Below are 17,727 nucleotides of genomic sequence, written 5' to 3' on the forward strand. Positions count from 1 at the left end.
TCGAGAGCCATAAGCAATGACCCTAAGCTTCCCCTCTTGCTTTTGATAAAGAACTGCTCCCAAGCCTTGGTGTGACGCATCAGTGTGTACAACAAATGGCTGAGTGAAATCAGGGAAACCTAAAACTGGTGGGTGAAGCAAACACTCAATCAGCTGTTCAAGTGCCTGTTGATGCTGGTCAGTCCACAGGATTGGCTTGTTTGAGGGCACCACATGACTTACTTTCTTTGTTTTTGTTTTCCGTGGGTGGTCAGGTAATTTCTCTGAATCTGCTTTCAGGAGGTCATACAGGCAGCTGGCACTCCTAGAAAAGTCTTTGATGTACTGTCTGTAGTAAGTGAGTAAACCAAGCATTTTTCTGAGCTGGCCCACAGTCTCTGGTCTGATTTCTTTCAATGCTCTTACTGCTTCAAAATCGGCTGGGTCAACTCGGCTGCCCTCTGCAGACACTATTCTGCCCAAATAACGGACCTGGGGTTTAAAGAGATCACACTTACTTGGTTTGAGTTTAATGCCATACTCTCTGAGACGCTGCAAAACTTTTCGCACATCATTCACATGGCTGTTGAATGTTTTACTGAAAACTAGCGTGTCGTCCAGATAAGGAATGCAGATGTTATCCCGGAGCCCTTCCAAACACTCCTCCATACACCGCTGAAAAGCTGCAGGAGCGTTCATGAGGCCGAATGGCATACGTATCCACTCATAGAGTCCCCACGGTGTCACAAATGCTGTCAGTGGTCTGCTTTCTTCAGAGATGAACCCCTGGTGATACGCTTTCCCCTGATCTAAGAGGGAGAACCAGGAATTACCACCTAAACTGTCCATGATGTCTTGGACCCGAGGGATGGGCTGGCGGTCGGGATGTGTCTTTCTGTTCAGATCTCTGTAATCTATACACAACCGGAGGGTCCCGTCCTTCTTACGAACGCACACGACAGGTGAGGAATATGAAGAGTTTGACTTCCTAACCCAGCCCTGGACTATGAGGTCATAAATGTAACCCTTCATCTCCTGATACAGTGGCCTGGGCACTGACATGTATGTGCGCTTTACTGGTTCAGAGTCCTTTAGAGAAATAGTCATTTTCAATCGTTCAATGCAGCCAATGTCATTGTCTGATCTGGAGAAGGAGTGACACTCTTCTCTAAGCATTTGCCTAACAACCTCTCTCTGTTCTTCGGTTAGGTGAGTTAAATCTACTGGTGGATCCCACTGTTCAGTAGCAGTACATGGGGTTCGAACGCTGGTGTGATTCACTGTGGCTGAGGTGACAGTTTTTTCAAAGACTTGGGCAGGTAACACAGTCATAATGGTTTGTACTGTACCGATGATTGTGCGTCCTAGCAGGGCAATGTCGTGGTCAGTGGGGTTAGAGACATCAAGCAGGATAACTGGAAAAACACCTTTACTGACTCTGACTAGTGTGTCAAAGAACTCAAGGTCATCTGGCCACTGCGGGTTCAGGTCTGGCTGGAAAAGCATTGTCATGTCATCTTTGAAAGGCTGGGAAGCTACACGGCACTCAATCTGAATGCTACTGTGTTTTGGTACAGCAACCTTCTCTTTCTTGGTTTTCACTGCGTATTCATCTGTCTGTTCTGCGCTAACAGCCTGTATAAAAGCTCTCACCTTGTTTCTTTTGAGGCTTGGGAAAGCTGTTTTTACTGTACTGTATCGTTTAGTCTTTTCGGTCATTGTCAAGATGTGCTCGATAACATTGAAACCTATGATGGGATGAGATAGGTGACAGCCTTTCATTACCAGCACTGGGATGATCAGTTCCTTTGTTTGGTCAGTTTCAGAGGCTAGACGAAAAGTTGTTTCAATCCATCCCAGGTACGGCATTTCAGTCCCATTTGCTGCAGTCAACCTTAGATCATCAGGTGAGTCCAGGATTTCTGAAACATCTCTCAGCCTTGCGTTTGGGAGAGATTCCTCTTTCCATCGTTCATCAATGACCGATACCTGAGAGCCTGTGTCCCATAAAGCTTGGAGGTGGTGGCGATTCAGGTGACACTCAATAAGGCACTGTCTGCCGACTAGCGAGGTGACCTTACGGGGTGGCAACCTTGAGCTAGGGATGGTAAGGAGTGGGCATTTTCCTCTGTGCAGGAAAACCTTTCACTGGTAGAGTCACTTTTCAGGTGAGTGCATTTTTCCTTATGTTTAGTCCAATGTTGGTTTTGACATACTTTGGAACAGTACAGTGTCTCTTTACATGATGAACATTGTTTCAGGTTCTCAAATGACTCTTCTCTGGCACAATTTGCACATTTCTGGGACTTTTTGGTAGCTACGGTTAACACTCGTCCCTCAGCGGTAACCCGTTTCCGTTTAAAGGGGCCTCCCTTGATGGTCTGGCTCCCGGATTTTACATCCAGCTTGAAAATGTTCTCCACTCCCACATCGGAAGCAGTGTGTGCAGCGTGCATCTGTTCTGGCCTGCTGGCAGACAAAACACCTCCTTGGAGCTTGAGCAGAGTGGTTGGTATACCGGTTAGGTGCATATTGATGCTGTGCAGGGTCAAGTGCTTGGGACCGACTGTAGTTGCTGTAATACTGCTGCTGGGAAACAGGTGGCTGGGGGTCCCTATCTGGCCTCCTAACTGGGGGTGGGGCATAGGCACAAGGCTGTGACTGAAACATAGGCTGCTGTAATGTCTCCTTAATCTGAGCAATCTCTGCACTGAGACCTTTTAGAGAAGCTACACCTGTCTTAAGTTCAGCTAACTCTGTTAACAGTTCTGCGGGTATCGTAGCTTTGGCTTCCTTCACAGGACACTTTGCAGATGGCATATCCTCTAACTGGACTACACTTACAGTTGTAGCAGGCTGTGGGGCATTAAACCGCTTTTTGTTTCGTCTTTCTCTCTCATTAGCACAAGCAATGTTAAGCTTCTCTAGCAAAACCTCATCTGATGTTTCGCTCTCTAGCAGGAGAGGCTGCATGTCTATCCTGATACTGTCACTCTGGAGACCCGTAAGGACTGTGTGTAAACACATGCTCTGGACTAGAGCAGGGTCATACTTAAGCCCTGATTCTGACTCCTGGGATGCAAACAGTACTTTTTGCCTCAAATCTAAAACGCGCATCAGGAAGCTTTGAGGGGTCTCCTTGCTATGCTGTGCTTCTGAAGCTAGCTGTTTGTAAAGCTCTGTTGCACTCTTCTCTTGGAAGTGGGAACGCAGGATACATCTAAGTGTGGGAAGAGTTAGCTGGGGTTTACCTTCCAAGTAGCTGCGTAGCTGTGAGCCTGGAGAAATAGCCCTGACTACTGCGTCTACTATTTCTACCTCAGGATATCCTCTGTTAAGTCCATTTTTAATCTGATGGGCAAGGCTGGAAAAAATCTGTTTTTCTTTTTGGCCCGGTTCACCTATCTGACCAGAAATTTTAAACTCTTTGCGCCAGTATGAGCTGGGCTGTGCATTGGGTGAGAGCGGCACGCTCCCCTGAAGATTGGCATGGTGTTGGGGCTGACGCAGAGAATCACTGACTTTGGCTGCAGTAATCTGCTCAGTTCCCGCCCCTTGTTGTGGGGTTACAGTTCTCAGTTCCTCTATTCTGTGATGTGTTCCAGCTGGTTCAATATCATGGTCAATTTGCCCTGTTTTGTTATCTCTGCCACTGATCATCTCTGTCATTTCGTCTTTAAGTAGCAACAATTCCGACATGCCGCCATCTTCTAACTCTGTGACTTCCTCTCTTCCAAGGAACATCATAATGCGAGTCATTAATGATATGCGGGATTTATCTTTAACATCTCTTCTCTGTTCGCCTGATATTTCAAGGAAATCACATATCTCTAGTAATTTGTCTTTAGTCAGGGTGTGTAATTCTCCTACTACGTCTTCCTGTAGTTCTTCCAAGGCGCTTGTCATGTTGACAGAACAGGAGGAACTTTTACTGTGCAGGAGTTGACTCTGAATTAGATGGTCCTTACTGTCTCTGATGGTCGATCAATGGCCTCAGTTGACACGTACTTAACCACTAACTTCCAACTTCCCTCGAACAGCAACACTTTCCTCACTGCAGCCTGCCTGAGTTGTTATGTGGAGATTTAGCTGGCTCGGAATTCAGCGACCAGGGTGTGGAAACTGGACATCTGAGCAGCAATCTCAGCGGTGCCTCCAAAAATGTTACGCCCCTGAAAACAGGGGAGAAATAATCACGAGAGTGATACGGTGTTGTATTCTCAAGTCAACATTTAGTTTAATCATTTCACAAAAGTAACACATTACATAACAGAAAACTCATTATACAAATAACACAGCAAAATATCTTATTAACAACACGCACGTTCATTCACAATCGACATAAAACGGCAGCTACTCTCAGTACGATGCTATCCTTCACTTCAACCGAGCAGGGCTAATATTACTCTCTTCAAACTTAACTCTAACTTCCTCAAGACGTTACTAAAACACACCTTAAACACTCTTGACATGTTCGCTAGTTATAACATTTAAATTACTATTTTTATCATCAATAAAATACCTGAAAACAGGGGAGAAATAATCACGAGAGTGATACGGTGTTGTATTCTCAAGTCAACATTTAGTTCAATGAGAAAAAGACTGCGAATTTCCCCAGGAATATGGGTGGAGACCAGAGCAATCGATCTCCGGCTCATAGATTAAAAGCATTTCGTAGATCACAGATTAACACTTTTAGGCACCACAAAATAAAGTAATCAATATAACGTTTACACATTACTCTCACAATTCGTACCCTTTGACAGATTTGAACTTTAACACAATTATATGAATGTTATCAATCTCTATCAACTAATACTGAATGCATATTTTAACCTTAGATGTTTTAAGATCCTCACATACTATGAACTTACTAATACTTTTCAATGTATAACAGGCTATGAATATGTCCTTTAACCTGTCACACCAACAGTTGTTGCCTTCTCACCAAGCTGCTTGCCTATTGTCCTGTAGCCCATCCCAGCCTTGTGCAGATCTACAATTTTATCCCTGATGTCCTTACACCCTCTCTGGTCTTGGCCATTGTGGAGAGGTTGGAGTCTGTTTGATTGAGTGTGTGGACAGGTGTCTTTAATACAGGTAACGAGTTCAAACAGGTGCAGTTAATACAGGTAATGAGTGGAGAACAGGAGGGATCCTTAAAGAAAAACTAACAGGTCTGTGAGAGCCGGAATTCTTACTGGTTGATCAAATACTTATGTCATGCAATAAAATGCAAATTAATTATTTAAAAATTATACAATGTGATTTTCTGGATTTTTGTCTTAGATTCCGTCTCTCACAGTTGAAGTGTACCTATGATAAAAATGACAGACCTCTACATGCTTTGTAAGTAGGAAACACTGCCAATTTAGCAGGTTATCAAATACTTGTTCTCCCCACTGTACCTACACGTACGCTACGGTCACAAGACGCAGGCCTCCTTATTATCCCTAGAATTTCTAAGCAAACAGCTGGAGGCAGGGCTTTCTCCTATAGAGCTCAATTTTTATGGGATGGTCTGCCTACCCATGTGAGAGCCGCAGACTCGGTCTCAACCTTTAAGTCTTTATTAAAGACTCATCTCTTCAGTAGGTCCTATGATGGAGTGTAGTCTGGCCGAGGAGTGTAAAGGTGAACGGAAAGGCACTGGAGCCGTCTCTCGGAAAGGCGCCCTTGCTGTTTATGCCTGGCCGGTTCCCCTCTCTCCACTGGGATTTTCTGCCTCTAACCCTATTACAGGGGCTGAGTCACTGGCTTACTGGTGCCCTTTCATGCCGTCCTTAGGAGGGGTGCGTCACTTGAGTGGGTTGAGTCACTGACGTGATATTCCTGTCTGGGTTGCCCCCCCCCCCTCTTGAGTTGTGCCGTGGTGGAGATCTTTGTGGGCTATACTCGGCCTTGTCTCAGGATGTTAAGTTGGTGGTTGAAGATATCCCTCTAGTGATGTGGGGGCTGTGCTTTGGCAAAGGGGGTGGGTTTATATCCTGCCTGTTTGGCCCTGTCCAGGGGTATCGTCGGATGGGGCCACAGTGTCTCCCGACCCCTCCTGTCTCAGCCTTCAGGATTCATGCTGCAGTAGTTTATGTGTCGAGGGGCTAGGGTCAGTCTGTCATATCTGGAGTATTTCTCCTTTCTTATTCAGTGTCCTGTGTGAATTTAAGCATTCTTTAAAATAACGTCCGGCGCCGACAGAGATGGCCGCCTCGCTTCGCGTTCCTAGGAAACTATGGATGGACGCAGGAGGGGAGGATGGACGCAATGCGGAACATATCCCAGTCCACGTGATTGAAGCAGTCTTGAAGCGTGGAATCAGATTGGTCGGACCAGCGTTGAACAGACCTGAGCCCGGGAGATTCTTGTTTTAGTTTCTGTCTGTAGGCAGGGAGCAACAAAATGGAGTCGTGGTCAGCTTTTCCGAAAGGAGGGCAGGGGAGGGCCTTATATGCGTTGAGGAAGTTAGAATAGCAATGATCCAAGGTTTTTCCAGCCCTGGTTGCGCAATCGATGTGCTGATACAATTTAGGGAGTCTTGTTTTCAGATTAGCCTTGTTAAAATCCCCAGCTACAATGAATGCAACCTCAGGATATGTGGTTTCCAGTTTGCAAAGAGTCAAATAAAGTTTGTTCAGGGCCATCGATGTGTCTGCTTGGGGGTGAATATAAACGGCTGTGATTATAATCGAAGAGAATTCCCTTGGTAGATAATGCATTTGATTGTGAGGAATTCTAAGTCAGGTGAACAGAAGGACTTGAGTTCCTGTATGTTGTTATGATCACACAACGTCTCGTTAATCAAAAAGCATACCCCCCCCCCCTGTCGGCGCGATGTGTGAAGAAAAAAGCTGGCTGCACCGACTCCGTTATGAGCCATGTTTCCGTGAAGCAAAGAACGTTACAGTCTCTGATGTCTCTCTGGAATGCTACCCTTGCTCGGATTTCATCAACCTTGTTGTCAAGAGACTGGACATTGACGAGTGGTATGCTAGGGAGTGGTGCGCGATGTGCCCTTCTCCCGAGTCTGACCAGAAGACCGCTTCGTTTGCCTCTTTTATGACGTTGTTGTTTTGGGTCGCAGGCTGGGATCCATTCCGTTGTCCTGGGTGGAAGGCAGAACACAGGATCCGCTTCGCGAAAGTCATATTCCTGGTCGTAATGATGGTGAGTTGACGTTGCTCTTATATTCAGTAGTTCCTCCCGACTGTATGTAATGAAACCTAAGATTACTTGGGGTACCAATGTAAGAAATAACACGTAAAAAAACAAAATACTGCATAGTTTCCTAGGAACGCGAAGCGAGGCGGCCATCTCTGTCGGAGCCAGAATCCCACATTTTTACCTCCTGTTTCAGGAAGTGATGTCACTGAGTACTGCCCCTATATATAGGACCTTCCACCCCCATCTGGAATATGAATGTCTGATGAAAACCTAAGGGTCGAAACGTTGTTATAAATAAACATTACCTGGGAGCATGAGCAGCAGTGTCCGAAGTTTTCCTTTCTGTTTTCCAAGAGTTTCAAATAAACAACCTGGATAAAAAACAGTTAAGAAATACTGTTCTTTAGCGGTTATTTTTGGGACAATTGTGTGTCCGATAGTTATCTTGTATGAGTGCCAATGCGCATTGATCGGATTTTCCCCATCGTTGATATCTCTCTACAGCTTCCATGTCCTCCAGCTACTGCGGTAACTCTGACCCCCTTTCATCCAGCCGTCAAGAAGCCGTGCCCATCTCCCGCTACCCTCTACGAGGGTCAGCATCATCACCAGCGTCTCCACCACCCTGCTGTGTGCTGTCATCTTCTATTCTGTGGAATCCTGATTGTGCTACTGCTAAAGAGACGATGCTCTCGGAACAGAAACTGGGATGCTTTGGCTCAATATGTATCAGGACTCTTAACACTACAGGCATATGGTTCATGTCTGTTCAGTAGCATTATCAGCTCTTGTTGTGTTCCGTTTGGTTTTGCGTTAAAAAAAAGGATGAACAAAGTGGATGCCATGAGACCTGTTCTGTCTGCAGGTCTAAACAATCCACACACACCCTACATGTTGCTCGCCTGGCTACCCAAACTCCTTGCTCCATCCAAACGCTACACCACGCCCACTGACGCTAGTGTCTTCTCCGCAATGAATCTGGATCTGAGTAACCCCCCCGATGAATTCTAGAATGGAAATCCATTCTAGACCATCTGACAGGTCCTACAAACCGATGGGTTGGGCCAGAGCCAGAACAGGTGAGTAAAGCACCGTTTTGAAAATTCATCATTGGCTTTGATGCTCTGATTGGTTAGAGATGATCCTATCGCTGATGACTTTGTTTGGTACAACACCTCTCATTTTGATGTCATCACAAATGACTTCAATGATGGCAGTCTCAGACTGAAGTACGTAGCGAATGATACAGCAGCGGAATAATTCAGTTTGAGTCGTCAGGCAAACAGGTTACATATTTCGAGGGAGAAAAAACCCCAAAGGTTTATGTAGGGTTATGTTACTAAGCTAAATGTAGTATTCAGATTTCATGTTTCTATTATGTTTTGATTATTTACATAATTACAATATGTATGCCATTGAACTTATAGGATTTATAGCCGTCTCTTCCTTCTGTTGTACTTTTTCAGTTAGCCTTTTATAATTGTATTTATCACAGTAGAACAACAGTCTTGTTAGTTCAAATCTAATTGATTACTTGTTAATAAACATATGAATAGACTCTTCTGGGGAATGGCATAAAACCTTTTTCTTTCTGCCTGTTTTGTTCTAGCTTGACACTAGACGGCAGTCTCTCCTCAATAACTGAGAGAACTGGCAGCCAGAGGCTTGCTGGCTTCAATATCCCATCAGCTACTTTCCACTGTTGTGCTCTTCAGCAAGGCGCGTTTACCCCAGATCTCCTGTCTGCCCCCAGCCTGTGATGTGTGTGTTGTTGTGTGTCAAGTTGGGTAATGTAACAGCAAAAAGATAAATAAAGTTAGCATTGAAAAGTGAAAATGATCCAGGGGTCATATGGTGATAGTACAGGAAATGGTACCCTGATGAAAGACAGAATGAGTTCAATTTGAATCATTTCCCCAGACAAAGTGCAGTACTTTAGTAGGCTACAATACACCCATTGACGCTATGATAAGATGACTACACATATCTCAAAAAGAGAATTCAATTAAGGGTTGTTGTTTAGATGGTGTATAATGTTCAATACTGATGGTTGAGGAGGGAGTGGTGGTTGAGAAGGGGCTTTGATGACATTGACGCCACTTCCTCTGTCTTTAAAAGTCAGACCGACAGAGAGACAGCAGTAACCAGGGCTTAAGTGATGGAGATGTTACTGCACTGGTGTCTGCTGTCGATCGTTTTCTCTCTCAGCACATCAACCACAGCAACAGGTAATAAGACAAACTTTTTTCTTCTCCCAACATTGAATTTAGAGTCACCAGTTTGGGCTCTGTTAAGCCTTTTTGCACCAGGAGCAAAGTTTACACTAGATGCAGTTTGCACCTGTTTTTTCAGATGGGTATTAAACATTTTGAGACTAAAATGACACAGTAGTGTATAGTGCCCTACCTGAAAACAAATGTATGTAGAAAAAATACAAGTTGAGTTTTTGGTGTTTAACCCTTTCTGGGGGGGAAACTGGTTCTGCCTTTGAATTTCCACTCTGACGTTTTTATTGTAGAAACATGTTTATCTATGTATTACACAAATTCTCCAAATCATGGTTTATCTTTTCATTCACCTCTTTTCTATAGAAGCCATTCTCTGGGTGAAGACAGGGGAGAAGTTTACCATGAAGTGCTCCACCACTCTAAAAGACCAGGATGGAATGTACCTGTATGTTGGGCTGGACAGGGACAGAGAGGTGTTGTTTTACCACCAGCGTGACTCCAAGTTGACCCTCAGGAAAGGCTACTGGGACAGAGTGAAGACTGAGGGACCTGTGGACCAACTGACCATCACCGTCAGTAACCTGACCATAGAGGACACAGGGGTCTACTGGTGTGTTTACACAAATGTCAACAAATCCACGTTCAATAATTTTATCATCCAAGGCAAAGGCTCCACTCTGGTGGTGGTGAATGGTAGGTGTGTGTTTACACTCTAGGGCAGGGGTATTCAACTCTGACCCTACGAGGTCCAGAGCCGTCTGGTTTTCTGTTCTAGCTGATAATGAATTGCACACACCTGGTGTCCCAGGTCTACATCAGTCCCTGATTAGAGGGGAACAGTGAAAATAAGGAGTTGCTTCGAGGTCCAGAGTTGAGTTTGAGGGCTCTAGGCGATGTGATATGTTTCTCTTCTCATGAATGAACAATCAATTTCACATGTAGAAAGAATGTGTGTAATCTAGAACCCAGACTAGTGTTTCTCAATCTGTGGTTCATAGACAGGCTGGTGTTCCAGACTTATTTAGTCAGCTCTCGAGGGTTAGTTTCATTATAGCCTGCTGGTCCTGATACAAACAAGTTGAGAAACACTGTTCTTCAGTGGCTTTTCTTTTGTAAAAGTCTGTCTCTGATAGTTATTTTGTGTGAGTGCTGCAGCATACTGATTAGATTTTCCCATTTGGTGATGTCTTCCATAGACAATGTCTTACAGCTGCCATGTCCTACAGCTACTGCAGTAACGCTGACCCCCTTTCACCCAGCCAATGAGAAGCCGTGCCCATCTGGCGTGGTAAACATCATCATCATTAGCATCTTGACCATCCTGCTGTGTGTCATCTTCCTCATCTGGGTTGCTCCACTGGTGAGTGTGCTGAAGGTTGCCTTGGTGATGGGTCAATCACGTGTATCTGTCAAAACGTTGTCCTTTATCAAAAAGTTGTCCTCGTCCTGCTAAACATGTTCAGAGCATAACACTAGTGTGCAGATTTATATTTTGTTCTAAACTCTGTCAAAACACAATGTCCTTTCAATGCCAGTCATTGTAGTGACTGAAATGGACAAAGGGCAATTCAGGTGCATCATTTTTTAAATCAATGTCCAAGAATAATTAAAAAGTGGTTGAATAAGACAATTTGATTGCTTGTAGCGCATAATATATGAATGAAGCAACATTCCTGTTTCACAGGTGAAGAGGTGCCGTAACCAGGGAGGATCCACACCCCAGGTCATTCCTGACAGTGTCTATGAAGACATGACCAGGAATCACACTTCTCTACCTGACACACAGGTAGAATCATACCCCTATTCTGTGTCTTCCAAAGGAGGAAGTAGGACCACTAAGTAGCTTCTTCAAATGTTTTTTTCTGAGTATTGCTTCTTTACTTTCTCAGAATTGAAACATTGGACATTTTCCACATGTGACGCACACACACAAATAAAAGTAAAGGCTCAACGCTCGCTCACCATTTATTTATTTATTTTTCTCAATAAATAAGACAACTATAGTGCTTTTCACTTTGGCACTAAATGTCAAATTTTGGGCCGCCAGTTGAATATCCCTGTTTTAGTCCATAAGGTGTAAAATTGATAGCGATGGAGGCCTACCTATACCTTTTTTTCAATACATCAGGTCATAAGTTTTACATTGGTTTTTAGTTTGAAACAGTGCTGTGGTGAGTAATGTTTTTAGGTCACTGTCACTGGACCACTCAGGAAGCTGTTCCAGTGCATGGGGTCTGCCACACAGTCAGAAGAGCTTCAACGTTAAAATGAGAACAGTTTGTTAAAACCTTTATTATATTTGATCACAGGTACAACTATTTTAGCTGCCTAAACTTCATCAGGTACATCGGGATATAAGCCTACGAGTCAGTTTCAACTTCCTAAAAATTATTTCCACTTTGAATACCAGTTCACGTGTAAAATATGATTTGGGGTGAGAAACAGTTTACATACACTTATGTTGGAATGATTAAAACTCATTTTTCAACCACTCCACAGATTTCTTGTTAACAAACGATAGTTTTGGCAAGTCGGTTAGGACATCTACTTTGTGCATGACACAATTAATTTTTCCAACAATTGTTTACAGACATATTATTTCACATATAATTCACTGTATCACAATTCCAGTGGGTCAGAAGTTTACATACACTTAGTTGACTGTGCCTTTAAACAGCTTGGAAAATTCCAGAAAATGTCATGGCTATAGAAGCTTCTGATAGGCTAATTGACATCATTTGAGTCAATTGGAGGTGTACCTGTCGATGTATTTCAAGGCCTACCTTCAAACTCAGTGTCTCTTTGCTTGACATCATGGGAAAATCAGAAGAAATCAGCCAAGACCTCAGAAAACAAATTGTAGACATCCACAAGTCTGGTTCATCCTTGGGAGCAATTTCCAAACACCTGAAGGTACCAGGTTCATCTGTACAAACAATAGTACGCAAGTACAGTGGGGCAAAAAAGTATTTAGTCAGCCACCAATTGTGCAAGTTCTCCCACTTAAAAATATGAGAGAGGCCTGTAATTTTCATCATAGGTACACTTCAACTATGACAGACAAAATGAGAAAAAAAATCCAGAAAATCACATTGTAGGATTTTAAATTTATTTATTTGCAAATTATGGTGGAAAATAAGTATTTGGTCAATAACAAAAGTTTCTCAATACTTTGTTATATACCTTTTGTTGGCAATGACAGAGGTCAAACATTTTCTGTAAGTCTTCACAAGGTTTTCACACACTGTTGCTGGTATTTTGGCAACAGCCCCAAAACATCACTGCTCTAGAGGAGATCTCCATGGAGGAATGGGCCAAAATACCAGCAACAGTGTGTGAAAACCTTGTGAAGACTTACAGAAAACGTTTGACCTCTGTCATTGCCAACAAACAGGAAACCAGAGTATTTGTATCAGCTAATCTTGAACCAATTAGATTCACTCTACTGTAATATGGCAGTCTGTTTAGTCAAACAGGTAATGCACACTCATTCCATGATGGCTGCTGCGTGCAAGCTATACACTGGTGTTCTTGGTGACATGCTATGCTGTAACATGCGGTACTCGCCCTGCATGTCTGCTTTCTGATCACCCACCCCAGACTCCACCTGTTTGGGCACTGCTTTTGTTCCAGTCAAGGGGATTGGTATGGCATACCTTTTTCACTCTTTATTATTGTTATTATTATGTTATCATTATGCATGCTCTGGCAATGAGCTACCCCGAAGGAGCAGAGCCTAACGCCAAGAGTAACACATTGAATGCATTTTAATATTTTCAACTAAATGTCCAATTTATATGTCAATATCCATGAGCAGCATCATTAAGTTGTTTTTTCAACATACTGTATTCTACAATCATATCCAAAATCATAACCATAAGTCAAGTACTCATTGAATGTCACACTGACACATATCCTGTAAGCCAGACCTCCGTGTGCTGCTGGTGACAGGTGGCTTCTGATGTGGTGGCAGCAGACAGATGAGAAACTATACCCAACACCTCAGGGGAACATGGATGCTTCTCTTTTACACGCCACTCATTTTCAGAAACCCACCACACCAACCACACAGAGCAAACCCTGCATGGCATACGAATACGGAGCGCAGGCTGTATCCCCACTCTCACACACTCTACTAGTTGTTTATTTTGGAGAGACATGTGTGTCTTAGAAGTCAAAGTTTTTCTGAACGAATAAATCTTATTCTTAAATCAGAATACTTAAGGCTGAGGTGGTTTTGTGTATTCTACAATGGGTTGGTCAAAACAAGCATTGTGATTGTTTGAGACGCACTCTAAGCCATACAAAGAACCAGTTTAGCCCGTGTAGACCTATGTATGTATGTGTATGTGTTCATCTATCACTTACACATACATGTCAGTACATAAACACAACAAGTAGGTCACATGAGGGAGAGGCATTGTGCTGTGAGGTGTTGCTTTATTTGTTTTCTTAAAAAAGGTTTGCTGTTCACTTGCGCTATATAAGATGGAAGGAAGTTCCATGCACTCATGGTTCTGTATAATACTGTACGCTTCCTTGTTCTGGACCTGGGGACTGTGAAAAGACCCCTGGTGGCATGTCTGTTGGGGTAAGTGTGTTGTGTGTGAGCTGAAATAAAAGATCACAGAAATGTTCCATATGCCCCAAAAATGTGTTGCACAAATTTGTTTATATTGCTGTTAGTGAGCATTTCTCCTTTACCAAGATAATCCATCCACATGACAGTAGTGGCATATAAAGAAGCTAATTAAACAGCATGATCATTACACGGGTGCACCTTATGCTGGGAACAATAAAAGGCCACTCTAAAATGTGCAGTTTTGTCACACCACACAATGTCAAGTTGTCTCAAGTTTTGAGGGATTGTGCAATTGGAATGCTGACTGCAGGAATGTCCACCAGAGCTGTTGCCAGATAATTTTATATACATTTCTCTAGCATAAGCCACCTCCAACATCGTTTTAGAGAATTTGGCAGTACGTTCAACCGACTTCACAACCACAGACCTGTATGGCGTTGTGTGGGCGAGCGGTTTGCTGATGTCAACGTTGTGAACAGAATCTCCCATGGTGGCGGTGGGGTCATGATATGGGCAGGCATAAGCTAAGTATAACACACACAAGTGCATTTTATCAATCGCAATTTGAAAACACAGAGATACCATTAGGAGATATTGAGTCCCATTGTCATTCCATTAATCCGTCACCATCACCCCATGTTTCAGCATGATAGTGCACAGTCCCATGTTTTAAGGATCTGTACACAATTCATGGATGCTGATAATGTCACAGTTCTTCCATGGCCTGCATACTCACACATGTCACCCACTGAGCATGTTTGGGATGCTCTGGATCGACAGATATGACAGCATGATCCATTTCACAACAATATCCAGCAACTTCGCACAGCCATTAAAGAGGAGCGGGAATAACATTCCACTAGCCACAAACCTCTACATTTTTATTTGATGTTATCTGTAACCAACAGATGCATATCTGTATTCACATTCCTGCGAAATACATAGATTAGTGCCCAATTAATTTATTTCAATTGACTGAATTCCTTATATGAACTGTAACTCAGTAAAATCATTGAAATTGTTGCATTTTGTATTTATTTCTGACCACCTATTCCAAAACTGTCTGCAACTATTTGTTAAGGGTTTCAGTGACATCATTAGCTGTGGTTGCTGATGCGTATATGGTTGAATCATCAACTGACATGGAAAAACATGCTTTGTTTAATGCCAGTGGCAGGTCATTTGTAAAAAATAGAAAAGAGAGGGCCTAAATAACTACCCTGCGGTACACCACACTTTGACATTAGAGAAGCGTTCATGAAAGAAAACCTATTAGATCGATAGCTCAGAATCCACAATATGGTTGAAAAGCCATAACGCAAGTTTTCCCTATACATCATGTTATGGTCAATACTATCAAAGGCTACACGGAAATCTAACAGCACAGTTCCCACAATCATCTTAATATCAATTTATTTCAACCAATCATCAGTCATTTGTATCAGCGCAGTACATGTTGAGTGCCCTTACCTATAAGCGTGCTGAGAGTCTGGGATCACTGGTAGGTTGGCCATCCGGAGCTTCACCTCTGTCCATCAGGGCATCAAGGACAGTGGCCTTGGACTCAAACAAAGAGCTGTCGAACCCAAGGAGGTTGAAGCTCTTTACCCTCTCTTTAAGCTTTGTTTAAGTGTCGTTCTGATCGTGACGTCATGTAAAATTTCTCACAGCACGCGCGTCTCTTTGTGTGGATGGCTGAGCTTCTGCAGATGTCTCTCTCTCACACCTTCCCTTGACCGCTAAAATCTTTTCTGTGGGTGCGTGCATTTGCTACGTCTGCCAATCCGGATTCAAGCTTCAAAGTGCTGAGGGTTTATGTGAGGAGTTTTGTATGCGATTGCAAGGTCTTGGCACTACTTTTTCGATTGATAGTGCATGTATTTGTTCAAGACAGTTATCTCTAAACAGTACCTGGAAACATCTGCAGGAAGAAACTATCTACTAGGTAAGTGCTAACTTTGTGACTGACATTACTTCTGCTTTGCTAGCTAACCAATTCAATCCGTATCGTGGCAATTCAGCGTTACAGCAATCACATCAAGCAGCTGAAATGTCAGCAAACTATGTGCATTTTCATTTGTTTTACCTTAGTTTCTATTGCCAATTATTTGGATATATCCATTGTAATAATATGCATGGCAGGAGGAGGTGACAAACAACAAAACTGCAACATGTTGCATCGGTCGGTTAGGCACACAGCGAGGCTTATATTAACCGCCGCTGTACCAAACCAAATGCTAGGCTATGACGCTTCCTATCAAAGTTAGACAGTTATTGTCTGTCCTGGGCATCGATCTCATTGGCCCTCATTGAGAAGAGAACAGCGTCTGGTAAACAATACGCCCTAACCAATACTGACCTCTTCAGCAAATGGGTAATTGCTGAATCCTTGGGGGGTAAATCAGGAACAGCGATCGCTTCAAAAGTCATCAACAAACTTTTTGATTTTGGACTTGTCAACCACATCATCACTGACCAGGGAGGGGAGTTTGCAAACGATAAATGTGGTCTTAATGTCACTGATGTCAAACATGGGTCATGAAAAAGTCTTTCACACTTTCGAATCATAACCATGCAAGTGCTATGTGTGTCTCTTTTTATTTTTCAGCTCAACAGATCCATATATAGACACAAGGTTTGCCCAGCTAGAAGCAGAAACGGAGATGGCAGCAGAAATTGAGACCAAGGATGTGAGTATACAAATGTAGTAGAAGTGTGGTAATTAATGTAATGTCTAATGCACACATCTCCCCTCGTACACCATGTATTAACAGTGTAACAATGTCTCTCAATAGGTGAAAACACTTCCCGTGTGTGCATTCATATCCTGGTTGGGCAGTTAGACAAAAAGCAGACATATCCATGAATGTGTCCGGTCTTGTTAACTGAAGGCATGAAATGCGGATTGACAAAACGTTATTACTTTATCAGCTTTTCAAGTGACTGCCCTCTCCTGATTCATATTTAGTGCTTTATTTGCAAAGGTATTTACATTCTTATAAACTCTAAACCCAAAAAGGATGTCCAGACAAACAGCAAGGTCCTTCTTCCTCGGTGTGTGAGAGCTGATCCTGAGAAAGGTGACCAAATCAAATCAAATTTTATTTGTCACATACACATGGTTAGCAGATGTTAATGCGAGTGTAGCGAAATGCTTGTGCTTCTAGTTCCGACAATGCAGTAATAACCAACAAGTAATTTAACTTCTTGCGTCGAGCCATCCCAGATCCGGGATTGTGTAAATCTATCCGCAAGCTCATTAGCATAACACAACGTTAACTATTCATGAAAATTGCAAATGAAATGAAATCAATATGCTAGCTCTCAAGCTTAGCCTTTTGTTAACAACACTCATCTCAGATTTTCAAAAATATGCTTCTCAACCATAGCAAAAAAAGCATTTGTGTAACAGTATTGATAGTTATTGATAGCTAGCATTAGCATTTAGCGGGCAACATTTTCACAAAAAACAGAAAACCATTCAAATAAAATCATTTACCTTTGAAGAACTTCGGATGTTTTCAATGAGGAGACTCTCAGTTAGATAGCAAATGTTCAGTTTTTCCTGAAAGATTATTTGTGCAGGAGAAATCGGTCCGTTTACTGCATCATGTTTGGCTACCAAAAAAAAACGAAAATTCATTCGTCAAAATGCCAAACTTTTTTCCAAATTAACTCCATAATATCGACTGAAACATGGTAAACGTTGTTTAGAATCAATCCTCAACGTGTTTTTCACATATCTCTTCGATGATATATCGTTCGTGGAAGTGTGCTTTC

The 17,727-nt window shown here is 42.8% G+C and overlaps 1 protein-coding gene across 2 annotated transcripts; it reads left to right on the forward strand.

Annotated features, from left to right (window-relative positions):
* The first annotated feature begins 7,064 nt into the window (after window positions 1–7,064).
* Window positions 7,065–11,321, forward strand: LOC115103538 (uncharacterized). Of its 2 annotated transcripts, none has more exons than XM_029624369.2 (4): window positions 7,065–9,365; window positions 9,729–10,058; window positions 10,562–10,725; window positions 11,050–11,321. In XM_029624369.2, exons 1-4 carry the CDS (start codon window positions 9,296–9,298, stop codon window positions 11,206–11,208), a joined length of 723 nt encoding a protein of 240 aa, XP_029480229.2. In that variant the 5' UTR covers window positions 7,065–9,295; the 3' UTR covers window positions 11,209–11,321. The 2 variants fall into 2 exon arrangements, with proteins under 2 accessions (XP_029480229.2, XP_029480230.2); XM_029624370.2 differs by having other exon boundaries at window positions 10,592–10,725.
* Window positions 11,322–17,727: the final 6,406 nt, after the last annotated feature.

This window comes from Oncorhynchus nerka, linkage group LG21 (assembly GCF_034236695.1).
Source record: "Oncorhynchus nerka isolate Pitt River linkage group LG21, Oner_Uvic_2.0, whole genome shotgun sequence".
Taxonomy (NCBI): domain Eukaryota; kingdom Metazoa; phylum Chordata; class Actinopteri; order Salmoniformes; family Salmonidae; genus Oncorhynchus; species Oncorhynchus nerka.